Here is a 23,209-nt window from a genome sequence, read left to right on the forward strand (position 1 = left end):
GATGAGAAGCGCTTCAGCACACAGGAAAAATATAGAGGAAGGCAGAGACAACAGATCAGTCCAATAAAGAGTTGGGAGCCTGCTTACTGCAGTTGGATTGACAGGAGTTACTAGTGGCTCCCACAAACTGTTTTGGATCATGAAACCCTGATTTCCACCTGGAATTGATGAGCGAGGAGGATTCTAACTGAACTGACACCTGGAAACTACTGTAGGAGACTTCTACAGACAGTTAGTGAATGTGATGATGAAGCCACCCTGTTGGAGAGGTTGCACACTGATCATGAGCATCAGATGGGGATATCTTTAGACAGTTCAGGACTTCATGATGTTTCATATTCACTTAGCAGATACATATGTACTGTAACCATAACTCCTGTGCACCCCTTTGACTATGTGTAATACATGTATTTTGGCATTACAGAAGATAAGAATCAGCTGAAGATGTGTTATCTGTGCAAACAATAGGTGTATTTAAAGAAAATCAATAGCAGTCTTACTGGCATTGTTTGTGATCGTGATGAATTCAGTTATGTTATGTTCTTCGTGAGCATCACAACTGGAGTGTTATCGATGCTGAATCATTATCAACTGCTGGAGATGTATCAACTGCACACTCACACCCTCCATTCATACAGGTTACATTGGGAGTTTTATATTAATGTTTTAATACATTTTCAACACTATCAAAAGAAAGGATACACAAAGAGATCACAAATGTTTTCTTTCCATATGTATTTTGTTTTTTAAAATTGTATTATACTGGTATTTGCTTTGTTTGGAATAAATGCAGGTAAAAAGAAGACAGAAATCTTGTTTTCATTTCATTGATCAGCCCCTTCTCCTCCTTCTTTTGAATATTTACCAACATTTAGTATTCTAGAATGCTTTAATTTATTGAACATTTTATGTGTGTGTGTGTGTGTGTGTGTGTGTGTGTGTGTGTGTGTGTGTGTGTGTGTGTGTGTGTGTGTGTGTGTGTGTGTGTGTGTGTGTGTGTGGGGTGTGTGTGTGTGTGTTAGCCGATAAGCCCCTGCGGCCGCGTAACGTGCAGCTGACGTCGGTGGACAAGGGCCTGAGGGTAAGCTGGGAACCTCCCAATGAGCTGGACGGTCGGCCGGTGGACCGCTACAACATTGGCTACGGCAAGTCCATGAGGACACTGCGCTTCATCAAGGTGGACAAGGACAGACGGTCTGAGGTACTGGAGGATGTAGGTAAGAGAGAGTGGCAGGAGAGAGAGAGAGAGAGAGAGAGAGAGAGAGAGAGAGAGAGAGAGAGAGAGAGAGAGAGAGAGAGAGAGAGAGAGAGAGAGAGAGAGAGAGAGAGAGAGAAAGAGAGAGAGAGAGAGAGAGAGAGAGAGAGAGAGAGAGAGAGAGAGAGAGAGAGAGAGAGAGAGAGAGAGAGAGAGAGAGAGAGAGAGAGAGAGAGAGAGAGAGAGAGAGAGAGAGAGAGAGAGAGATGATTGAAACCAAATGGGGATATCTCTTAGTCTGCTCTCTGCAGGAGCTCTTTTTCTCTCTGAGGTACAGACAGGCAGAGTGGAGCACAGAGAGATAATGTTAGAGAGACAGAGGGAGAGAAAGAGCGAGGTTTTGCCTAAACTACGGAGTGTGTTTCAGAGCCCGGAGTTCTGCACTTTCTCAAGATGAGTGCCGAGAACGAGGAGGGGATGAGCAAACCTGTGTACAGAGCAGAGACACCAGGAGGTGAGGTGTGTGTGTGTGTGTGTGCATGTGCATGTGCTTGCGTTTATGCGTGTGTGTGCGTGTATGCGTGCTGGCAGTACGTGTTCCACTGTAAACCAGAAGGTGGGAGACCTATTTTAACACATGTTGTTAAACGTGTAGTTTGGGCTAACAGTGTTTTTACAGTCACAACAAACCCCAACTAAAACATGAGCACTGAGAGGCAGTATCAGCATAGTTATTTTAGATTTTTACTGGGGCATTCTTTTTTGGGCTTTAAGGGTTTCTCTGGTTATTCTTAATCTCACCTTATAAAACCCAATTCAAGACCTGAAGTGTTTATACACATAGGCAGCAGCAGTTGCTGCAGTATAAAAGCTACCAAGCCTGCTTTTGTCATTATTCCATTTTCCTCTGAGCTTGGAGCTTGGCATCACAGGGCTATACTTCATCAGCAGCCCAAGCGTGGGGCCAGCCCTTGTTTTCCCCTTCCAATCTCAGCCTCGGTCCAATAACCCAAACCCATGTGTTGTGGTTAATCACTGACTCTCTGTCTGTGTGTGTGTGTGCGTGTGTGTGTGTGGAGGGACCGGGAGGTGTGTGTGTGCTTGAGCTTGTGCGTGTGTGCGTCAATGCGTGTGTGTGTGTCTGTGTACCCCATCTGTCAAAGTTGTGGTTGCTCACTGCATGTATGTCTGGATGTGTGTGTGTGTGTGTGTGTGTGTGTGTGTGTGTGTGTGTGTGTGTGTGTGTGTGTGTCGTGTTGTGGTCCCAGCGGTCTATCCAACACTATTCACATAAATCAGTGCAGACGCTTGTGTGTGTGCGCGCGCGTGTGTGTGAGACGATGTGCTCCTTGCAGATCGATCTGTTCCCACAGCATACTAGCAGCATTAGTCACCGTAAATAACACCATGTTGCTTCTGCATCATTAATGCGTCTGGCCAGACTTAGCGCTCTATTATAACAACATGCCCATAATATGACTTACGGATGGAGAGGAAGAGAGGGAGAGAGGGAAAGGGAGAGAGACAGAAGGAGGGAGAGAGATGGGGAGAAACAGAGAGAGAGAGAGAGAGAGAGAGAGAGAGAGAGAGAGAGAGAGTGACAACTTGACTGAAATGTCTGTAACAATAACATCATACTTTCCAGTACTAATAAATCAAATCAAATCAAAGTTTATTTGCCACGTGCCGAATACAACAGGTGTAGACATTACAGTGAAAGGCTTACTTACAAGCCCTTAACCAATGCAGTTTTTAAAGAAATAAAAAAAGTGTTAAGTAAAAAAAAAGAAAAAAGAAAATAATTAAAGAGCAGCAGTAAAATAAAATAACAGTAGCGAGGCTATATACAGTGGGGGAAAAAAGTATTTAGTCAGCCACCAATTGTGCAAGTTCTCCCACTTAAAAAGATGAGAGAGGCCTGTAATTTTCATCATAGGTACACGTCAACTATGACAGACAAATTGAGAAAAAATAATCCAGAAAATCACATTGTAGGATTTTTAATGAATTTATTTGCAAATTATGGTGGAAAATAAGTATTTGGTCACCTACAAACAAGCAAGATTTCTGGCTCTCACAGACCTGTAACTTCTTCTTTAAGAGGCTCATCTGTCCTCCACCCGTTACCTGTATTAATGGCACCTGTTTGAACTTGTTATCAGTATAAAAGACACCTGTCCACAACCTCAAACAGTCACACTCCAAACTCCACTATGGCCAAGACCAAAGAGCTGTCAAAGGACACCAGAAACAAAATTGTAGACCTGCACCAGGCTGGGAAGACTGAATCTGCAATAGGTAAACAGCTTGGTTTGAAGAAATCAACTGTGGGAGCAATTATTAGGAAATGGAAGACATACAAGACCACTGATAATCTCCCTCGATCTGGGGCTCCACGCAAGATCTCACCCCGTGGGGTCAAAATGATCACAAGAACGGTGAGCAAAAATCCCAGAACCACACGGGGGGACCTAGTGAATGACCTGCAGATAGCTGGGACCAAAGTAACAAAGCCTACCATCAGTAACACACTACGCCGCCAGGGACTCAAATCCTGCAGTGGCAGACATGTCCCCCTGCTTAAGCCAGTACATGTCCAGGCCCATCTGACGTTTGCTAGAGTGCATTTGGATGATCCAGAAGAGGATTGGGAGAATGTCATATGGTCAGATGAAACCAAAATATAACTTTTTGGTAAAAACTCAACTCGTCGTGTTTGGAGGACAAAGAATGCTGAGTTGCATCCAAAGAACACCATACCTACTGTGAAGCATGGGGGTGGAAACATCATGCTTTGGGGCTGTTTTTCTGCAAAGGGACCAGGACGATTGATCCGTGTAAAGGAAAGAATGAATGGGGCCATGTATCGTGAGATTTTGAGTGAAAACCTCCTTCCATCAGCAAGGGCATTGAAGATGAAACGTGGCTGGGTCTTTCAGCATGACAATGATCCCAAACACACCGCCCGGGCAACGAAGGAGTGGCTTCGTAAGAAGCATTTCAAGGTCCTGGAGTGGCCTAGCCAGTCTCCAGATCTCAACCCCATAGAAAATCTTTGGAGGGAGTTGAAAGTCCGTGTTGCCCAGCGACAGCCCCAAAACATCACTGCTCTAGAGGAGATATGCATGGAGGAATGGGCCAAAATACCAGCAACAGTGTGTGAAAACCTTGTGAAGACTTACAGAAAACGTTTGACCTGTGTCATTGCCAACCAAGGGTATATAACAAAGTATTGAGAAACTTTTGTTATTGACCAAATACTTATTTTCCACCTTAATTTGCAAATAAATTCATTAAAAATCCTACAATGTGATTTTCTGGATTTTTTTTTCTCATTTTGTCTGTCATAGTTGACGTGTACCTATGATGAAAATTACAGGCCTCTCTCATCTTTCTAAGTGGGAGAACTTGCACAATTGGTGGCTGACTAAATACTTATTTTCCCCACTGTACAGGGGGTACCGGTACAGAGTCAATGTGCGGAGGCACTGGTTAGTCGAGGTAATTGAGGTAATATGTACATGTACATAATATGTACATAATAGAAAGCTCACCTGTATTTCAAAGACCCTATGGTTTACCTGTGTATGTTTACCTGTTCCCCAGGTGGTGAATGGGTCAAACTGGATGGCTTCGCAGTGGTGGACGGGGCACCTGTCAACGCATCATCTCCTGGTAACACCAAAATGGATAGTGTTCCTTCGCATTTTAGTTTTAGACAGAGAAACATAGCCCAGTCCCCTCTCTTCTCCCTTTGCTCTGAGTCTATGCAGTGGCTCTATCTAACCGAACCAATGGTATGTCTGCCCTGGCCCGTAGCACCTTGGATATCCAGGCTTCCAGGAAACACAGAGGCTGATATCTGGCAGTCGGAGGATTGTTGAGTCGATGCTCCTCTCACATACAGACTTTGTCGTGCCAGGACCTCTCGTCCTATCCTCCTTTAATCCCAACTCCTATGACCTCTAATTTTATTCACTTCTCCTCTTCTCATCTCTCCCTCACTGATCCAGCAAGTAATAAAGTCCACTGACTAACCCTGTCTGACCCTATCTTATGCCCACATCTACTCTGTCTGACTTGTCAGGACTGTATCAACCACTGCTGCATAGGAATACATTTACTCTGAGGGAAAGAAGACAGAGAGCCTTTCATCTGACAATGATTATGAGATACAGAGGGATGAGAGATGAGGAGAAGGCAGGGAAATGTTTTTCCTTATGTTGCCCGTGCTATCACTCGGCACGCCAGCGAAGCAAGGGAAGGGAGGTGAAGACGGATTGGGGGATTGTCTGGCTGTCTGTCTGAGATGGCTGTCCAGGCTGGAGTCAGACATCATATGATTACACCAGGAAGTAAGAAGCAGGAAGTGGGAGCATTGAGAGACTGTGTGGTCCCTGGTCCCTGTCTGTGTCCACGTTGTGACATCTCCCATGGTTACAGTGTCTCAGACACTGATTATTGGAGAGGAAGGGCTTTTGGCAAAGTAGGACATTTGGGGAGTTTCCCTAAGTTCCCCATGGCATTTGAAACATTTCAAAACATAATGATGAGATAGAAACTCATAGAAGTGATAATAGCGTTTCTTAAGACTTGGTACTGGCCCTCACACAGTTACCTCAGCATGTCAACCTGAGATACTGTCCCTTATGATCTTACTCAACTTCAGCTGTATTTTTCTCTCTCTTCCAGCTCGTCCATCTCCTACTCCAGACGTGTGGCCCAGGCCTGACTCCCCTGTGAGTATCCCTGTGAGGACAGGAACAGGATCAGGGGTTGATGGGACGGTGCGCCCGTCAGGCCTGACCTCTTCCAGGGGGCAGCAGATCCGGAGACCTCCCCAATCATCCTCCGGCCCTCGTCAGCCAGAGAGGGCCAGGGCAGGGACACCCCTGCTGGACCAGAGGTCCCAACACCACCACCACACCCAGCCACAGGCTGACCAGAGAAACATACACAACACCAAACTAGGTAAGAGCATCTGGATCTCTCTCACACTCTGTTTGCTCCTCATTTAGAATATTATTGTGTGAACAGTATGTACATTATGTGTAGTGTGTCCATCCATAGTGTGTCCTAGTGTGTAAACGCTGGCCTATGTGTCTGGTATGTCCCTCTATTCGTAGCGTCTGAGTCCATCTATGTGGTATCACTGCAGGCACAGAGAGCCACGGGGCGGAGCGTGCCAAGCAACAGGGCCACCCTGACCAAAAAAACTCCCCCAGGTAGGTTATACCTTATGACCACCTTATGAGCCTTTATAACATCTTTGCAAGCCTTTATAACATCCTTAGAAGCCTTTATAACCACCCATAACTACATACAGCTGCGAGGAACTCATCTTCAAGCAACACTCAAGCCACACACATTTTAGAGTTTTAAACCATTTCAACACCTCTCCCAATATACAGTAGCGATGTAAAAACAGACTGCATTTAAGGAATGATAGTAACTTCACTTATTTTCAGTCAATTCTCAACATGATATCACAGGAAAACATCATCCTGGCACGTTTTTGGAAAAAAGGTAAAATGTCACAGTAGCTGACAGGTTTTTTTCAGTACATTGTGGTCAATGGGAAAAGATGAGTGTCACAGGGTTAAAAAGATTAGTGTCACAGCGTTGAGTTTTTCTCAATATGTTGCAGTCAATGGGACAAGATGGGTGTCACAGGGTTGATGTATTTCTCAATACATTGCAGTCAATGTGAAAAGACGAGTGTCAAAGGGTTGACATTTTTCTCGTTTATCTCATGTCTGTCTCTCTCTCACTCCATACCTCCTCTTTATCCCCCCTCGTTCTCTTCTCTCTCCCTTCCCCTTCTTTCACCCCCATCACCCCTCTCTCACCCTCTCCCTCACTATCCCTTCTCTCTCTCCTCCTCTATTCTCTCTCCCTCCTCCCTCCTCCCCCCTCCATTCTCTTTCCCTCGTTCTTTCCCTACCTCCCCTTCCTCTCATCTTTCCCTCTCCCTCCTCTCTCTCCCCTCTGTCTGTCTGTCTGTCTGTCTGTCTGTCTGTTGACTCCCTCTCGCCCTCTCGCTCCTCTCTCCCACAGACAGACAGACAGACACAGGCTGACAGACATGAAGACACAGGCAGGCAGGCAGGCAGGCAGGCAGGCAGGCAGGCAGGCAGGCAGGCCAACAGGCAGGCAGTTAGGCAGTTAGACAGACAGGCAGGCAGGCGGGCAGGCAGGCAGGCAGGCAGGCAGGCAGGCAGACACAGACTGTTTCAAGTTTTAAAAAATTGACCAATAGCCCCTTCAGAATTCATTCAAGAATTCATAACAAGGCTCTTAGCTTCTTGAACTGCAAGACCATTTCTTCCAATGGAGGTCAAAAATGCTTTTGGGTCTACTTCAAATTTGCTGGGTCATGAAGGTCCCCCGGTCATAAATATGTAACATTTGGGAAGATTAAACCTTTTTAACCCTTCGAAACCACCCCTATGACCCCTAATTAAGTCACTTCCTGTAATCAGACAGACAGACAGGCCGACAGACAGACAGACAGACAGGCAGACACAGACAGACAAACAGACTCAGACAGTCAGGCAGGCAGTTAGGCAGACAGACAGACAGACACAGTTTCAAGTTTCAAGTAAAAAAAATGACCAATATCCTCTTCAGAATTCATTCAAGAATTCATAACTGTTTTTCTGTTTTTATGGGTGATTTGTGATGTTTTATTTTATTTCAATGTGTAGATATACAGTATATAAGGTATATTGGGAATAATGTGTATATTTATGTCATTTCCTGTGATCAGACAGACAGACAGGCCGACAGACAGACAGGCCACATCCCGGCTCAATCCTAAGCATAGCCTCAACCCTAAGCCTAACCCTAGCTTCATATCTCCCTGCTTAACCCTAACCCTAGTCCTCACTTCATCTCCACATCTTGGCTCAACCCTAACCCTAGCCACAACCCTAACGTTAACTTCTTGTCCACATCCCGGCTCAACCCTAACTCCAAGAGCTGAGTCAAGATGTGGAGGGCTAGGGTTAGGGTTGTTGCTAGGGTTAGGGTTGAGCCAGGATGTGGACAGGAAGCCTGTCTGTCTGTTTGTTTGTCTGTCTCTCTGTCTCTCTCTCTCGCTGTCTGTCTGTGAGTGGATCTGTCTGTCTATCTGTCTGTCTGTCTGTCTGAATCTTTCACCAACTTACCCAGCGTAGCTCTATCACCAACCTTTTTGCCTTGAATGCAATGTATTGACTTAAGTGTCAATACCGTTGAATCATATCTATGCGTCAATGTACTGTCTGTGGAGGTGGGGAAATGGAGAGAGAGGTGGAGGTGGGAGAGAGAGGAGGGAGAAGGAGATAAAGATTAGAGGGAGGGGGGGGAAGAAGTTAAGAGATATAATGGAGGAGGGAGAAGGGAGAGAGAGAGAGAGAAAGAGAGAAGGGAGGGAGGGAAAGAGAGAGAGAGGATGGTATCATGTCTGTGATGCCTTTCTCAATGCGTCCATGTTGTGATGCAAATCTTGCCCGATTGAATGCAATGTATTCACTTAGGCATCAAGCCTGTGACACTCATCTTCTCCCATTGACTGCAATGTATTGAGATAAACGTCAATCCTGTGGCACTCATCCTTTCCCATTGCCTGAATTGTATTGAGAAAAACGACAGCTACTGTAATATTTTACCTTTTTTCAAAAGACATTCCAGGATGATGTTTTCAGGCTGATAATGGGCTGCAATTCTACTTAGACCTCTGGACCATGTTTAGTGTTCTTTGTTCCCCATGCAGAGCCTGAGGAGTATGTGGCCAAAGACATCGGTGTGAGGGTCATGTCCCCTCAGTCTGTCCTCATCAGTTGGGTGGACCCAGCCATCGAGATGGAGAAGGTCCTACCTGGTGGCTCCAGGTGAGAGTGGGCTCGTGTCTCTGTGTGTGTGTGTGTGCGTGCGTGTGTGCGCGTGTGTGTGAGTGTGAGTGTGTGAGTGTGTGAGTGTGTGAGTGTGTGAGTGTGTGTGTGTGTGTGTGTGAGTGTGTAAGTGTATGAGTGTGTGAGAGAGGTAATGTATTTTCCTTTCTCCAGACACTACACAGTGAAGTACAGGGAGAAGGGTGAGTCTGCTCGATGGGAGTACAAAGAGACCAACCAGAGGAGGCTGCTGATAGATACCCTGTCAGCTGATGGGATGTACGAGTTCTCCGTCCGAATCTCCCAGGGAGACAACCACGGCAAGTGGAGTGTGTCCGTGTTCCAGAGGACCCCAGAATCTGGTAGGTTGTCTTACTGCCTGTCTGAAAATATAGGATAAACCCAAGTCTTACATGTAATGTCCCATTTTCTAAGAGAGGAAATGGCATTTTCTTGAGAATCATATGAGTCCTACAGTGTCATACAAATTATCATAGTTCTAACCGGTTTTGGCGTTCATCCATATTTCATTCAGATTGTTCCCTTCAATCAATCCTTCATGAAAACCTCTGCCAGTTTGTAGTTTCAATCTCATTGCTTTATGTCATAATTCAGCACAGTTAACGTTTCACTCTCATCCTCCACTTACTGATCCTGGATACTGGAGTCATACAGTATATTTGGCTGCTCTGTCATGAGCATAGCATTCGTATTGTGCCATAGCAAATCCAGGCTCTGTCGTAGCCGGCCGCGACCAGGAGACCCATGGGGCGGCGCACAATTGGCCCAGCGTCATCCAGGGTAGGGGAGGGAATGGCTGGCAGGGATGTAGCTCAGTTGGTAGAGCATGGCGTTTGCAACGCCAGGGTTGTGGGTTCGTTTCCCACGGGGGGCCAGTATGAAAAAAAAATATATATAATGTATGCACTCACTAACTGTAAGTCGCTCTGGATAAGAGCGTCTGCTAAATAAAAAAAATAAAAAATAAAAATAGCTGCTTCTGACTGAGTAAGTAAAGGTTCAGGGAGATGTCAGCGTTTACAGCCTGGCATATAACAGGACTTGAGTTTTTCACTACTGTTTCTGTTACAAGTAGCGTCTTTCCTTCTTCTGTTCTCCTTGCTCCTTTTTTCTCTCTCGGGAACACGTTATTTCTCCTCCTTTTTTCCATCCCTTTTTTCCTCTGTGTTCTTAAGCTCCCTCTGGTCCTCCGGAGAACTTTGATGTGAAGCCACTGAGAGGGAAGGGAACTGCCGTCACGGCGACCTGGGACCCTCCCGAGGAACCCAACGGGAGGATACGAGGTCAGAACATGAGACTATACCGCTCTGATCATTCAGCAGATGACTTCACTGTATCCCTCTTATTAATCATTCAAATAATATGCAGTATATATGTGTAGACAAATAAACATTTTTTTTTAAATTGCTTGGCCCCGCAAATCAAGCTTGCTAATCTTGGAGTTGAATTAGATGACATGACTTTGGGGATACTATTGTATGCCAATGATATTGTCCTCCAAGCAGAGAGTGAGTTTGATTTGCAATGTATGTTGAACACTGTCAATCTCTGGTGTACCAAATGGAGATGAATGATTAACAAAGATAAAACCCAGATAATGCACTTCAGAAAAAAGGGTACAGTAAGAAGTATTAATGACTTCACTTTTGGAGCAAGGGCCCCTAAACTACACTAGCTCACATAAATACCATGGTTTCCTTTTTGATGAATGTATGACCTTTGAAGAGGGTATAAAGTCTTTATCAGATTCTGCAGGGAGAGCATTGCTGTCTGTTGTAAGTAAACTGAAAATCTGTAAAGACCATGACTATTGTACATATTCACAGCTCTATAATTTATGTGTGTGTCCTATCGTGAACTATGCTGCTCGAATCTGGGGTTTTATAGAATCCAAAACAGCAAACGATATTCAGAATAGAGCCATACAATGTTTTTTGGGAGTGCATAAGTTTGCCCCAAGCCTTGCTATTCAAGGTGACATGGGGTGGGAGCCCAGTGAAATAAGACAGAGGGGTGAAATGATTAGGTTATGGAATAGACATAATAACAAACGAGCTTTTTAACTGGGATAAAACACACAATTACCCCTGGAGAAAGGAACTCAATGCCATATTCAAGGAAGCTGATCTACAACACATATTTCAAAACAAGTTACTATGCAATGTCAATATGATCAAACACAAGTTAACTCTAAGCTACAAAGAAAAATGGTCAACTGACATATGGCTAAAACCAAAACTCAGAACTTACAACCAGATCAAAAACCACGATCTAGAACCTTATATCACCTCTCACCTAACCAGAAACCAAAGGTCCTTGTGTGCTCAGTTGAGAACCGGGATACTGCCTCTGTCAATTGAAGTAGGTAGGTTCAATGCCATAGATGAAAAAGAGTGACTATGTACAGTCTGTGATTTAGGGTAGGTAGAGAATGAACTGCAATGTTATTGTACTTTGTATGATAATTTGAGAGCTATTACTGTTTGATAAAATGTTGCAAAGAAAACAGGAATTATTCTGGATTAGAGATGAAGAAAAACTTGAATGGCTATTTTAGGAAAGATGTTTTCCTGGTTGCAAATTTTAACTCCAAAGCTTAGAAGATGCAACAAGATAAGTATACTTGAAAGGATTTTGTTTTGTTTTCTCAATTGTCTGTCACTACCGTATAAACGTATGTTTATACTGTATATACACTGAGTATACAAAACATTAAGAACACCTGCTCTTTCCATGACAGACCGACCAGGTGAATCCAGGTGAAAGCTATGATCCCTTATTGATGTCACTTTTTAAATCCACTTCAATCAGTGTAGATGAAGAGATAGGTTAAAGAAGGATTTTTAAGCCTTGAGACAATTGAGACATGGATTGTGTATGTGTGCCATTCAGGGGGTGAATAGGCAAGACAAATTATTTAAGTGTCTTTGAACAGGGTATGGTAGTAGGTGCCAGGCGCACCAGTTTGTGTCAAGAACTGTAACGCTGCTGGGTTTTTTATGCTTAACAGTTTCCTGTATGTATCAAGAATTGTCCAGCACCCAAAGGACATCCAGCCAGTTTGACACAACTGTGGGAAGCATTGGCGTCAACATGGGCCAACATCCCTGTAGAAAGCTTTCGACAACTTGTAGAATCCATGCCCCAACGAATTGAGGCTGTTCTCAGGGAAAAGGGGGGTGGGGGGTGCAACTCAATATTAGGAAGGTATTTGTTTATTTTGCTACAGCAAATACAGTGTCTTATAAGCCCATGTGGGCTGGGCATCCTGAAGATGCACAACACTACAATAATACAATCAATCATGCAATCAGTCACCATATTGACCAATATCACTCCATCAGTTAATCAATTGATCAAACTCCCACCTCATTACTTAATCAATCCACCAACACTAAACAACATTATATTCAGTTCTAATAAACACATACTGTACGTACAAGTAACTACCAAAATAAAGGAAAAACTGATATAAAGTGTCTTAATAGAGCGATATGCCACCACACGCCAGAACAGCTTCAATGCAACTTGGCATAGATTCTACAAGTGTCTGGAACTCTATTGGAGGGATGCGACACCATTCTTTCACTAGAAATTCCATCATTTGGTGTTTTGTTGATGGTGGTGGAAAACTCAGTCTCAGGCGCCGCTCCAGATTCTCCCATAAGTGTTCAATTGGGTTGAGATCAGGTGACTGAGACGGCCATGGCATATGGTTTACATCGTTTTCATGCTCATCAAACCATTCAGTGACCCTGTGGATGGGGACATTGTCATCCTATTGTGGCATAGCCATGGTAGCCAAAATAAAGGCCAAAATAATGGCCTTCCCAGAATTTTTATACATGACCCTAAGCATGATGGGATGTTAATTGCTTTACTAACTCAGAAACCACACCTGTGTGGAAGCACCTGCTTTCTATATACTTTGTGTCCCTCATTTACTCAAGTGTTTTCTGTTGGTGCCAATATGTAATATGATCCTGGTCCTCCTCCCCTCAGAGTACATCATGTCCTATGCTCCTGCCATGAAACCCTTTGGGATGAAGTCAGTGACATACCGCGGCAGCACCACCTCAGCCATCGTAGACGGCCTCCAGCCTGGGGACCGCTACATCTTCAAGATCAGGGCCACCAACAGGAGGGGCCAGGGCCCCCAGACCAAAGCCTTTAGCGTAGCCATGCCTGGAGGGACTGGTAAGCACATCTACTGTGTGTTTGTGATTGTGTGTGATTGTGTGTGTGTGTGTGTGTGTGTGCGTGCGTGCATGTGTGTGCCTGTGTACGTGATGTTGGTTACATTTCTAATGTCCTAATGGTTTGTACACTTAACTAATACTCCATCTTACCTGCCAGCCAGCAGTGTTGCCTCCTCGCCAACTCATCACTCCAAGAGCCAAGGCGGCCGTAGAACCAGCTACACCCCCTCTCGGACGTCCAAACAGGACAGTTACCATGACGATGACATCAACCTCCAATTAGAAGACGTGACCAAGGAGCCGGCCACACCCACTCAGACCACATCTGCCCCGCCCGCCACCAGACGGACACGCCCCCTCACCAAGACACGCTCCTATCACAGCATCTTCTCAGATGTGAGGGGCACGGTCAGGAACGGGGCGACCAATCAGCGACTAGGAGCCGGTACCTCTTCAGCCAGAGACAAGGGGAGAGAGACAGAAACAGAGGATGAACAGGAGGAGAACAAAACAACAGAACCTACTCCAGAAGAAGAGGAGGAGAAGCTCACTAACGAAGATATGGAGGAGAAGAAAGAAGCAGTGACTCAGAACAATGTTGTTCCTTCTACACCTGAGGAGGACAGGGGCTATGTCAGAGGGAGAGGTAGAGGGAAGGATGTAGATGACAAAACAGAAGTTCCCTCATCAGAGGGCTCCTCATCATCTAAACCCTCCTACCCTCTCCGCAAACCTCTCTCTGGCAGACGAAGACCATTCTCCCGGACATCAGGCTCAGGGACAGTGTCCCAGCCAAAGACACAGGATTCAGAAAAGGACAGCGCCTCCTCATCCTCCTCCTCATCTTCTTCATCTTCCAGCCCATCCCCCAACCAGGAGTCTGCAGCCATCAGGAAGGACGACATTGTCACCAACTACCCAGAGGGCAAAAACACCTACGACCAGCCCAGTGTCACAGAGGCCAAACCCTCCACCTCAACCCCTGCCCCAGACCAGGCTGTCTCAGAGCCCAAAACCGAGGCACCATCTGTGGGAAGAGGGTCTGCTCTGCCGGGCCGTGGATATGGTTATGGCAGGCGGAAACCCGGGATCCTGTCTCGAGGGAATCCAAATGGTCGAGTTCTGACTGGACTCCGCAAACCTGGGTCAGCCTCGACTTCAGCCGGCATGTCCCAGTCCACTCTACCAACCGGAGGCAAGATCCCAGAAACATCACACACTCACGGCTCACACACTCCTAACACACAGCACTCAACACACCATCAGGACAATAACGACTACAATGACTACAAAGTCACAGAGGCAGAGGCCACCAAAGAAGAAGAACCCACTTCCAGTTCCCGGATCATTTTCACTACACATTCTTCTGAGGAGGACAGGAGACAGGACAAGAGAGAGGAGGTAGGGAGGGGAGACAGGACAGAGGAGGGAGGGAGGGGAGACAGGAGAGAGGAGAGAGGGAGGGGAGACAGGAAAGAGGAGGGAGAGAGGGAAAACAGGAGAGAGGATGGAGGGAGGGGAGACAGGACAGAGGGAGGGAGGGGAGACAGGACAGTGGAGAGAGGGAGGGGAGACAGGAAAGAGGAGGGAGAGAGGGAAAACAGGAGAGAGGATGGAGGGAGGGGAGACAGGGGAGAGGAGGGAGGGAGGGGAGACAGGAGAGAGGATGGAGGGAGGGGAGACAGGAGAGAGGAAGGAGAGAGGGAAAACTGGAAAGAGGAGGGAGGGAGGGGGAAGACCAACTACAACACCCCAGCTCCCCCTCCTTCCAAGACGCCTGCTCCCCCTGCCTCCAGGATTAACCACTTTGTGAACCGGCACCAGAGCAGGTTTGGAACAGGGACGGGGAGCAGTAGCAGGTTCTCTTCCCCCCGGGCGGACGGGAGGGTTCCCTGGAGCAGGACAGCCTCCTCATCCTCTGTTGGGGCAGGGAGACCCATCCTGAGAGGAAGCCCCTCTAGGATAGCTGCCTCGGGGGCAGCATCTGCCTCAGGGGCATCAAGGACCTCAGCAGTGCAGGAGACCAGTGAGGATTCTAAAACCCCCTCCACCCTCTACCCGTTAAAGAACGGGGTGGGGGCTGGGGCACTTAAACCCTCTCTGCCCAACAGGAATAGCATTCTAGGTGGATCTAGGAATCCCATCACCTCCTCTTCCTCTTCTTTCTCCTCTTCTAGTGGTCATAGAGACTCCAGTGAGCCCGTCCACAGAGGAAGCAGCACCAGGGAGGACAGCAGTAATGACCATAAGGAGGACTATCTCTATGAGGGGAGTAAGGAGATGTATGAGTGGAATGAGAAAGTCACAGACCCAACCCCCGCCCCCAAAACTACTACCACCACTACCACTACCTCAGCCCCCACTACCGCCCGCAGGGTGCCCCAGAGTGGGGCCAACGAGAGTGTGGACAGGAACCCCACGCCTAGTAGAACCAGGCCCGGTTTCGTCCCCGGTTCTACGCTCCCCCGCCGTCCCATTATAGGTCCCAACGGGAGGGTGCGATCTCCCCTGCTCACAAACAGGCAGACAGGTTCTAGGTTCCCCCTTAGAGCACAACCAGCACAGAGCACACGATTAGGTTCCTCTATCCCAGACACATCATCTTCCTCTTCTTCCTCTTCCTCCTCTAGTCTGCCGCAACCAGACCACGGGGTTAGTGGGGGCGTTAGTGTTAGCACTGGAGGCTCCTCCCCTTCCCTCTCTCGCCCCTCCCTCAGACAGATCTCCCCTGGAGGCAGCCAGGGGTCTCAGGGCTCCTCTTCCTCCTTACCATCCTTGTCATCCTCATCCAGAGACTCTGTGGTGGGCCAGGGGACAAGGACACACTACCCCAGCCGGTCAGACCCCCTTCGCAGGGGTAAAACCCCAAGTGGAGGCCTCAAGCCCGGCTATGCAAATGGTAAAAATGGCCGCCCCAATCTCACAGCGACCAGTGACAAAGAGTCCAGCACATCCAATGACAACACCAAACCTAATGGACGAAGGTACATCACTGGGCCTGATGGAGCCAAATGGGTATGTCTGTGTCTCGATATGTTTTATTCCAAAGTAAAGGGGATTGAAAGGAGACAGTTTCATCGTTTCACCTGCAATGTTAACCATTATGCAGACTCTCCTTAATATAATGTTTCCCCATGACATATGAGTCTTATGTCCAACCCTGTGATGTGTTCTATTCTCCAGGTGGTGGACTTGGATAACGGGGTCCTGATGAACGAGAATGGCAGGGTTCTCCAGGACTCTCAGGGCCAACCCAAGAGGGTGGTTCTAGGAGAGGACGGACGCACCATCTTTGGTGAGATACTGTAAACTAACCTTCTGTTATATTGAACACTGTTTCTATGAGTATTACAGGTCTACATTCCTAAGAGCTTTATAATATGTTGGTATATCAAGACGCCTCATCTCCCCTATTTATTCCTCCTTATGAGAAAGGGAGATATCACACTTATAGTGAGGGAAAAAAGTATTTGATCCCCTGCTGATTTTGTAAGTTTGCCCACTGACAAAGACATGATCAGTCTATAATTTTAATGGTAGGTTTATTTGAACAGTGAGAGACAGAATAACAACAAAAAAATCCAGAAAAACGCATGTAAAAAATGTTATAAATTGATTTGCATTTTAATGAGGGAAATAAGTATTTGACCCCTCTGCAAAACATGACTTAGTACTTGGTGGCAAAACCCTTGTTGACAATCACAGAGGTCAGACGTTTCTTGTAGTTGGCCACCAGGTTTGCACACATCTCAGGAGGGATTTTGTCCCACTCCTCTTTACAGATCTTCTCCAAGTCATTAAGGTTTCGAGGCTAACGTTTGGCAACTCGAACATTCAGCTCCCTCCACAGATTTTCTATGGGATTAAGGTCTGGAGACTGGCTAGGCCACTCCAGGACCTTAATGTGCTTCTTCTTGAGCCACTCCTTTGTTGCCTTGGCCGTGTGTTTTGGGTCATTGTCATGCTGGAATACCCATCCACAACCCATTTTCAATGCCCTGGCTGAGGGAAGGAGGTTCTCACCCAAGATTTGACGGTACATGGCCCCGTCCATCGTCCTTTTGATGCGGTGAAGTTGTCCTGTCCCCTTAGCAGAAAAACACCCCCAAAGCATAACGTTTCCACCTCCATGTTTGACGGTGGGGATGGTGTTCTTGGGGTCATAGGCAGCATTCTTCCTCCTCCAAACACGGCGAGTTGAGTTGATGCCAAAGAGCTCGATTTTGGTCTCATCTGACCACAACACTTTCACCCAGTTCTCCTCTGAATCATTCAGATGTTCATTGGCAAACATCAGACAGCCCTGTATATGTGCTTTCTTGAGCAGGGGGATCTTGCGGGCGCTGCAGGATTTCAGTCCTTCACGGCGTAGTGTGTTACCAATTGTTTTCTGGGTGACTATGGTCCCAGCTGCCTTGAGATCATTGACAAGATCCTCCCGTGTAGTTCTGGGCTGATTCCTCACCGTTCTCATGATCATTGCAACTCCACGAGGTGAGATCTTGCATGGAGCCCCAGGCGGAGGGAGATTGACAGTTATTTTGTGTTTCTTCCATTTGCGAATAATCGCACCAACTGTTGTCACCTTCTCACCAAGCTGCTTGGCGATGGTCTTGTAGCCCATTCCAGCCTTGTGTAGGTCTACAATCTTGTCGCTGACATCCTCGGAGAGCTCTTTGGTCTTGGCCATGGTGGAGAGTTTGGAATCTGATTGATTGATTGCTTCTGTGGAAGGGTGTCTTTTATACAGGTAACAAACTGAGATTAGGAGCACTCCCTTTAAGAGTGTGCTCCTAATCTCAGCTCGTTACCTGTATAAAAGACACCTGGGAGCCAGAAATCTTTCTGATTGAGAGGGGGTCAAATACTTATTTCCCTCATTAAAATGCAAATCAATTTATAAAATTTTTTGACATGCATTTTTCTGGATTTTTCTGGATTTCACTGTTCAAATAAACCTACCATTAAAATTATAGACTGATCATTTCTTTGTCAGTGGGCAAACATACAAAATCAGCAGGGGATCAAATACTTTTTTCCCTCACTGTACAGCACAAGACCATACTGTTTTGTTTACACAGATAGATAACTGATTGATTGTTCTCCCCTGCTAGACCACCAGGGCAGCCCATTGGTGAACCAGGAGGGCCAGGCTCTGTTTGGTCACGGTCGGGACAGCCAACCGGTGGTCAACCCCAAAGACAAGTTCCTGACCGTGGGTGGCAAACCCATCATTGGCCTGGACCGGCCTAAACCCAGGACCACAACCACAACCAGACCTCCTACTACAACCACACCTGAACCGACCTCGCTCCCAACCACCACTGAAATGTCCACAGAGGAGACCTTGACCATGCCGGTGTTCCCGACCTGTCCTCCAGGAACATTTTTGATCAGGGATGATGAGGGATTCCCAATGCTGGATGCTAATGGCATCCTGGACTGTTATCCTGAAGGCAAGTCTGACTAACGCTGACTAACGCTTCTGTATGTACTCTCATATTACTAGTAGTGTTATAGTAATCAAACTAGTACTATCATAGTAGTAGCACTAGTAGTAGTTGTTGCTGTTCTAGGGCCAGTTTACCTGACCCAGATTAAGCCTATTCCAGAGGGGTGTACTATGACGCTAGCTAGATCTACTCAGGATTTTATGAAGCTAGCCAGCTTCAGTTAGCTTCAAATTCCAGTTCAGGCTTCATCCATGTTACGAAGGAGGATATTTATCCTAAATCTTACGTTAACTCCAGCCAGGCTTGTAAATGCATTTGCATGTCGCAGGTGGATAATCCCAGCGAGTCAAAATACATTTCATTAATAAAAGATTGAATCAGTCGCTACGCTAAATGAAGGGGATGATGATGCAATCTTAGTGAGAGGGAGGGAATCTGATTTAATTGGCCCTCAACTCGTGGCTCAGACAGTTAGCTCTGAGTTAGCCTTCCACGGAGCAAGTTAGAGCTGAACGATTATTGCCTGAAGGATTCAAAATGTACCTGGCTAAAATGTGAGCCACCTTCGTGTCAACAGTTATCCCGAGATGAACTCAGAATTGACCAAAGGTAGTTGCTAACTCCTCTATCCCGCTTCTTAGTATACCTCTCTGGACTTAAATGCGCTTTCAATTGAGAATGATTTTCAGTCCAGGACTAGGCTTAATCTGGGCTTGTATTATCTATTACATTTTATGCAGGCTAAAAGCAGTGGATCAGAATGGAGTCTGTCATCAGTTAGTCTGTGAGCTGTTGTTGTTTACCATCTCCATAACATCCTGATCATAATAAGTACGTCTTGTCTGTGGCCACAGAGCCCTGTACGATCTGGCCAGGCACAGTCGAGAGATATCTTTCTTCAGAGACCACTGGAACCAGATCAGGGCCTGGGTCCAAATACTATTTCAAATCTTTCAAACACTTTGAGCATTTGCCTTAGCCTGCCTGGAGTTGGCAGGCTAAAGGCTGGTTTACAGTTGGTCTATCGACATGTGTATAGACAGTTGTCGCAGTGACATCATGTACATTCTATTGTCGTCCGACATCAAACTTGTCATTGTCGTTATGAAAAAGTGTAAACACAAAAACTACAGGCTGTATGACATCAGCCGCCTGGTGGTCAAAATTATCATAACTGCTGTATTTTTAACACCAATAAACCCATCTGTTTGAAAATTAATTTAGTATATGTCAATCTAGCAAGCCAGGCAACTAAAACCAACTTTCTAAGCAATGTTTTGGTTTGTTTTTAGCTTGTTAGCTAACTAGCTAGCTAGCTGGCTATCCATTTCAAATAATGACCATATCATAGCTGACAACTTCTTAAATTTAGCAAATGTTTATTCATTATTATAGGAAAATAAATTCACAACAAGATTGTTATTTACAAGTTAATGGCGAGCTAATTACAGAAAATAGCTTGTGATGAGTGTGACAAAATAAAAGCAGGGCATTCTATCGGAGAATTTTAGAACTTGTGTGTGTCTCATTGCTGTCTCAGTCAGGTAACCATGACAGCGGACCCAGCAACAGGGTCAAAGTTGAACACTTTTAATCTGTCTGCGACAAGGAAAATGACAGTTGTAGCGACGGTCTACAGACAATCCACCGGAGTATAAATTAAAGATTGTTTAGAACAGCGAGACTTGTCGCATTCTAATTGTCTACAGATATGTCGATAGACAAAGTATAAACCAGCCTTAAAATGGGCAGGGTTTGCAGTTTTGGGACTATTCTATTGGTGCCATTAAGCCAGGCAAGCTCAGTCAGGCAAAGATGAAGTATTTTAAATTATTTGTTATAGTATTTGAACCCAGATCTGACGGGAACCACATCAGGGCCAGCCACATCTGGCACTGACTGTGGTCAGGATAACGCTGGGGCTGGGTAAAAACCCTAACCCACTCCCTGAGCTAAGCAGTCAATCTCACTACACCACTATTATCTTTACCACAAGACACATGATTAACACACGCCCAAACACACTTTTATGGCTAGACCTAAGTGTTCCATAGGGATTAACACAATACAGACACAAAGCCTACATTCAGACACATACATGTTATTAGGCTCTTATAGGGGTTATTGTAACAAACACACACTCAAAGACAGACAGCCATAAGTAATATGTTTTCCAATGTAATTATCCTCTTTGCAAGTTTAAGGGAATAACCATCCCCAGTTGTGTTGATTTTACAACAAGGCAATTGAGATGACTAAGAACAAATAATGGAGGAAATACTTAATTGTTAACTCAAAACAGTGCACCACTTTTTTCCACCATCAACTTTAAACTTTGTACTGGAGCTAGAAAGCCAAGTGAGTGTTGCTGCGTGTTTATATGCTACCGGTCAAAAGTTTTAGAACACCTACTCATTCAAGGGTTTTTCTTTATTTTTACTATTTTCTACATTGTAGAATAATAGTGAAGATATCAAAACTATGAATTAAAACATATGGAATCATGTAGTAACCAAAAAAGTGTTAAACAAATCCAAATATATTTTATATTTGAGATTCTTCAAAGTAGCCACCCTTTGCCTTGATGACAGCTTTGCACACTCTTGGCATTCTCTCAACCAGCTTCACCTGGAATGCTTTTCCAACAGTCTTGAAGGACTTCTCCCATACGCTGAGCCCACACCGCGTCTCACAAAGATACGGCGGTTGGAACCAAAAATCTCCAATTTGGACTCCAGACCAAAGGACACATTTCCACCGGTCTAATGCCCACTGCTCGTGTTTCTTGGCCCAAGCAAGACTCTTCTTCTTATTGGTGTCCTTTAGCAGTGTTTTTTTTGCAGAAATTCGACCATGAAGGCCTGATTCTCCTCTGAACAGTTGATGTTGAGATGTGTCTGTGACTTGAACTCTGTGAAGCAATTTTCCGGATTGACTGACCTTCATGTCTTTTCTCCTTGCTCATTTGAGCTGTTCTCCACACACACATACACAACTGATTGGCTCAAACGCATTAAGAAGGAAAGAACACCTGTTAATTTAAATGCATTCCAGGTGACTACCTCCTGAAGCTGGTTGAGAGAATGCCAAGAGTGTGCAAAGCTGTCATCAAAGCAAAGGGTGGCTAATTGATGAATCTCAAATATAAAATATATTTTGATTTGTTTAACACTCTTTTGCTTACTACATGATTCCATATGTGTTATTTCATAGTTCTGATGTCTTCACTATTATTCTACAATGTAGAAAATAGTAAAAATAAAGAAAAACCCTTGAATGAGTAGGTATTCTAAAACCTTTGACCAGTAGTGTATTTGTGCATATATTTGTGCCTTTTCAATGTGTGTATGTGTGTGTGTGCATGTACAGTTGAAGTCGGAAGTTTACATACACTTAGGTTGGAGACATTAAAACTCGTCTTTCAACCACTCCACATATTTCTTGTTAACAAACTATAGTTTTGCCAAGTCGGTTAGGACATCTACTTTGTGCATGACACAAGTAATTTTTCCAACAATTGTTGACAGACAGATTATTTCACTTATAATTCACTGTATCACAATTCCAGTGGGTCAGAAGTTTACATACACTAAGTTGACTGTGCCTTTAAACAGCTTGGAAAATTCCCCCAAAATATGTCATGGCTTTAGAAGCTTCTGATAGGCTAATTGACATAATTTGAGTCAATTGTATTTGTACCTGTGGATGTATTTCAAGGCCTATCTTCAAACGCAGTGCCTCTTTGCTTGGCATCATGGGAAAATCAAAAGAAATCAGCCAAGACCTCAGAAAAAAAAATGTAGACCTCCACAAGTCATCATTGGGAGCAATTTCCAAACGCCTGAAGGTACCAATAGTACGCAAGTATAAACACCATGGGACCACGCAGCTGTCATACCGCTCAGGAAGGAGACGCGTTCTGTCTCCTAGAGATGACAATACATTGGTGCGAAAAGTGCAAATCAATCCCAGAACAACAGCAAAGGACCTTGTGAAGATGCTGGAGGAAACAGGTACAAAAGTATTTATATCCACAGGAAAATGAGTCCTATATTGACATAACCTGAAAGGCCGCTCAGCAAGGAAGAAGCCACTGCTCCAAAACCGCCATAAAAAGATAGACTACGGTTTGCAACTGCACATGGGGACAAAGATCGTACTTTTTGGAGAAATGTCCTCTGGTCTGATGAAACAAAATAGAACTGTTTGGCCATAATGACCATTGTTATGTTTGGAGGAAAAAGGGGGTCCTTGCAAGCCGAAGAACACCATCCCAACCGTGATGCACGGGGGTGGCAGCATCATGCTGTGGGGGTGCTTTGCTGCAGAAGAGACTGGTGCACTTCACAAAATAGATGGGATCATGAGGAAGGAAAATAATGTGGATAAATTGAAGTAACATCTCAAGACATCAGTCAGGAAGTTAAAGTTTGGTCGCAAATGGGTCTTCCAAATGGACAATGACCC

The 23,209-nt window shown here is 45.3% G+C and overlaps 1 protein-coding gene across 1 annotated transcript in view; it reads left to right on the forward strand.

The window, feature by feature from the left end:
* LOC311108415 (fibronectin type III domain-containing protein 1-like) overlaps positions 1-23,209 on the forward strand; it is a gene marked incomplete at its 5' end in the record, with an annotated part of 60,363 nt that overhangs the window by 6,471 nt on the left and 30,683 nt on the right. Inside the window, 13 exons of the mRNA XM_084151040.1 lie at positions 1,023-1,217; positions 1,623-1,709; positions 4,802-4,870; positions 5,888-6,166; positions 6,322-6,420; positions 8,952-9,069; positions 9,244-9,431; positions 10,266-10,373; positions 13,093-13,287; positions 13,447-14,690; positions 15,063-16,304; positions 16,473-16,584; positions 18,404-18,745. Of these exons, the coding sequence (XP_084007166.1) occupies positions 1,023-1,217; positions 1,623-1,709; positions 4,802-4,870; positions 5,888-6,166; positions 6,322-6,420; positions 8,952-9,069; positions 9,244-9,431; positions 10,266-10,373; positions 13,093-13,287; positions 13,447-14,690; positions 15,063-16,304; positions 16,473-16,584; positions 18,404-18,745 (4,278 nt within the window). The remainder of the gene's footprint in view (positions 1-1,022; positions 1,218-1,622; positions 1,710-4,801; positions 4,871-5,887; positions 6,167-6,321; positions 6,421-8,951; positions 9,070-9,243; positions 9,432-10,265; positions 10,374-13,092; positions 13,288-13,446; positions 14,691-15,062; positions 16,305-16,472; positions 16,585-18,403; positions 18,746-23,209) is intronic.

Source organism: Coregonus lavaretus (genome assembly GCF_964263955.1).
Source record: "Coregonus lavaretus genome assembly, chromosome: 33".
Lineage (NCBI taxonomy): Eukaryota > Metazoa > Chordata > Actinopteri > Salmoniformes > Salmonidae > Coregonus > Coregonus lavaretus.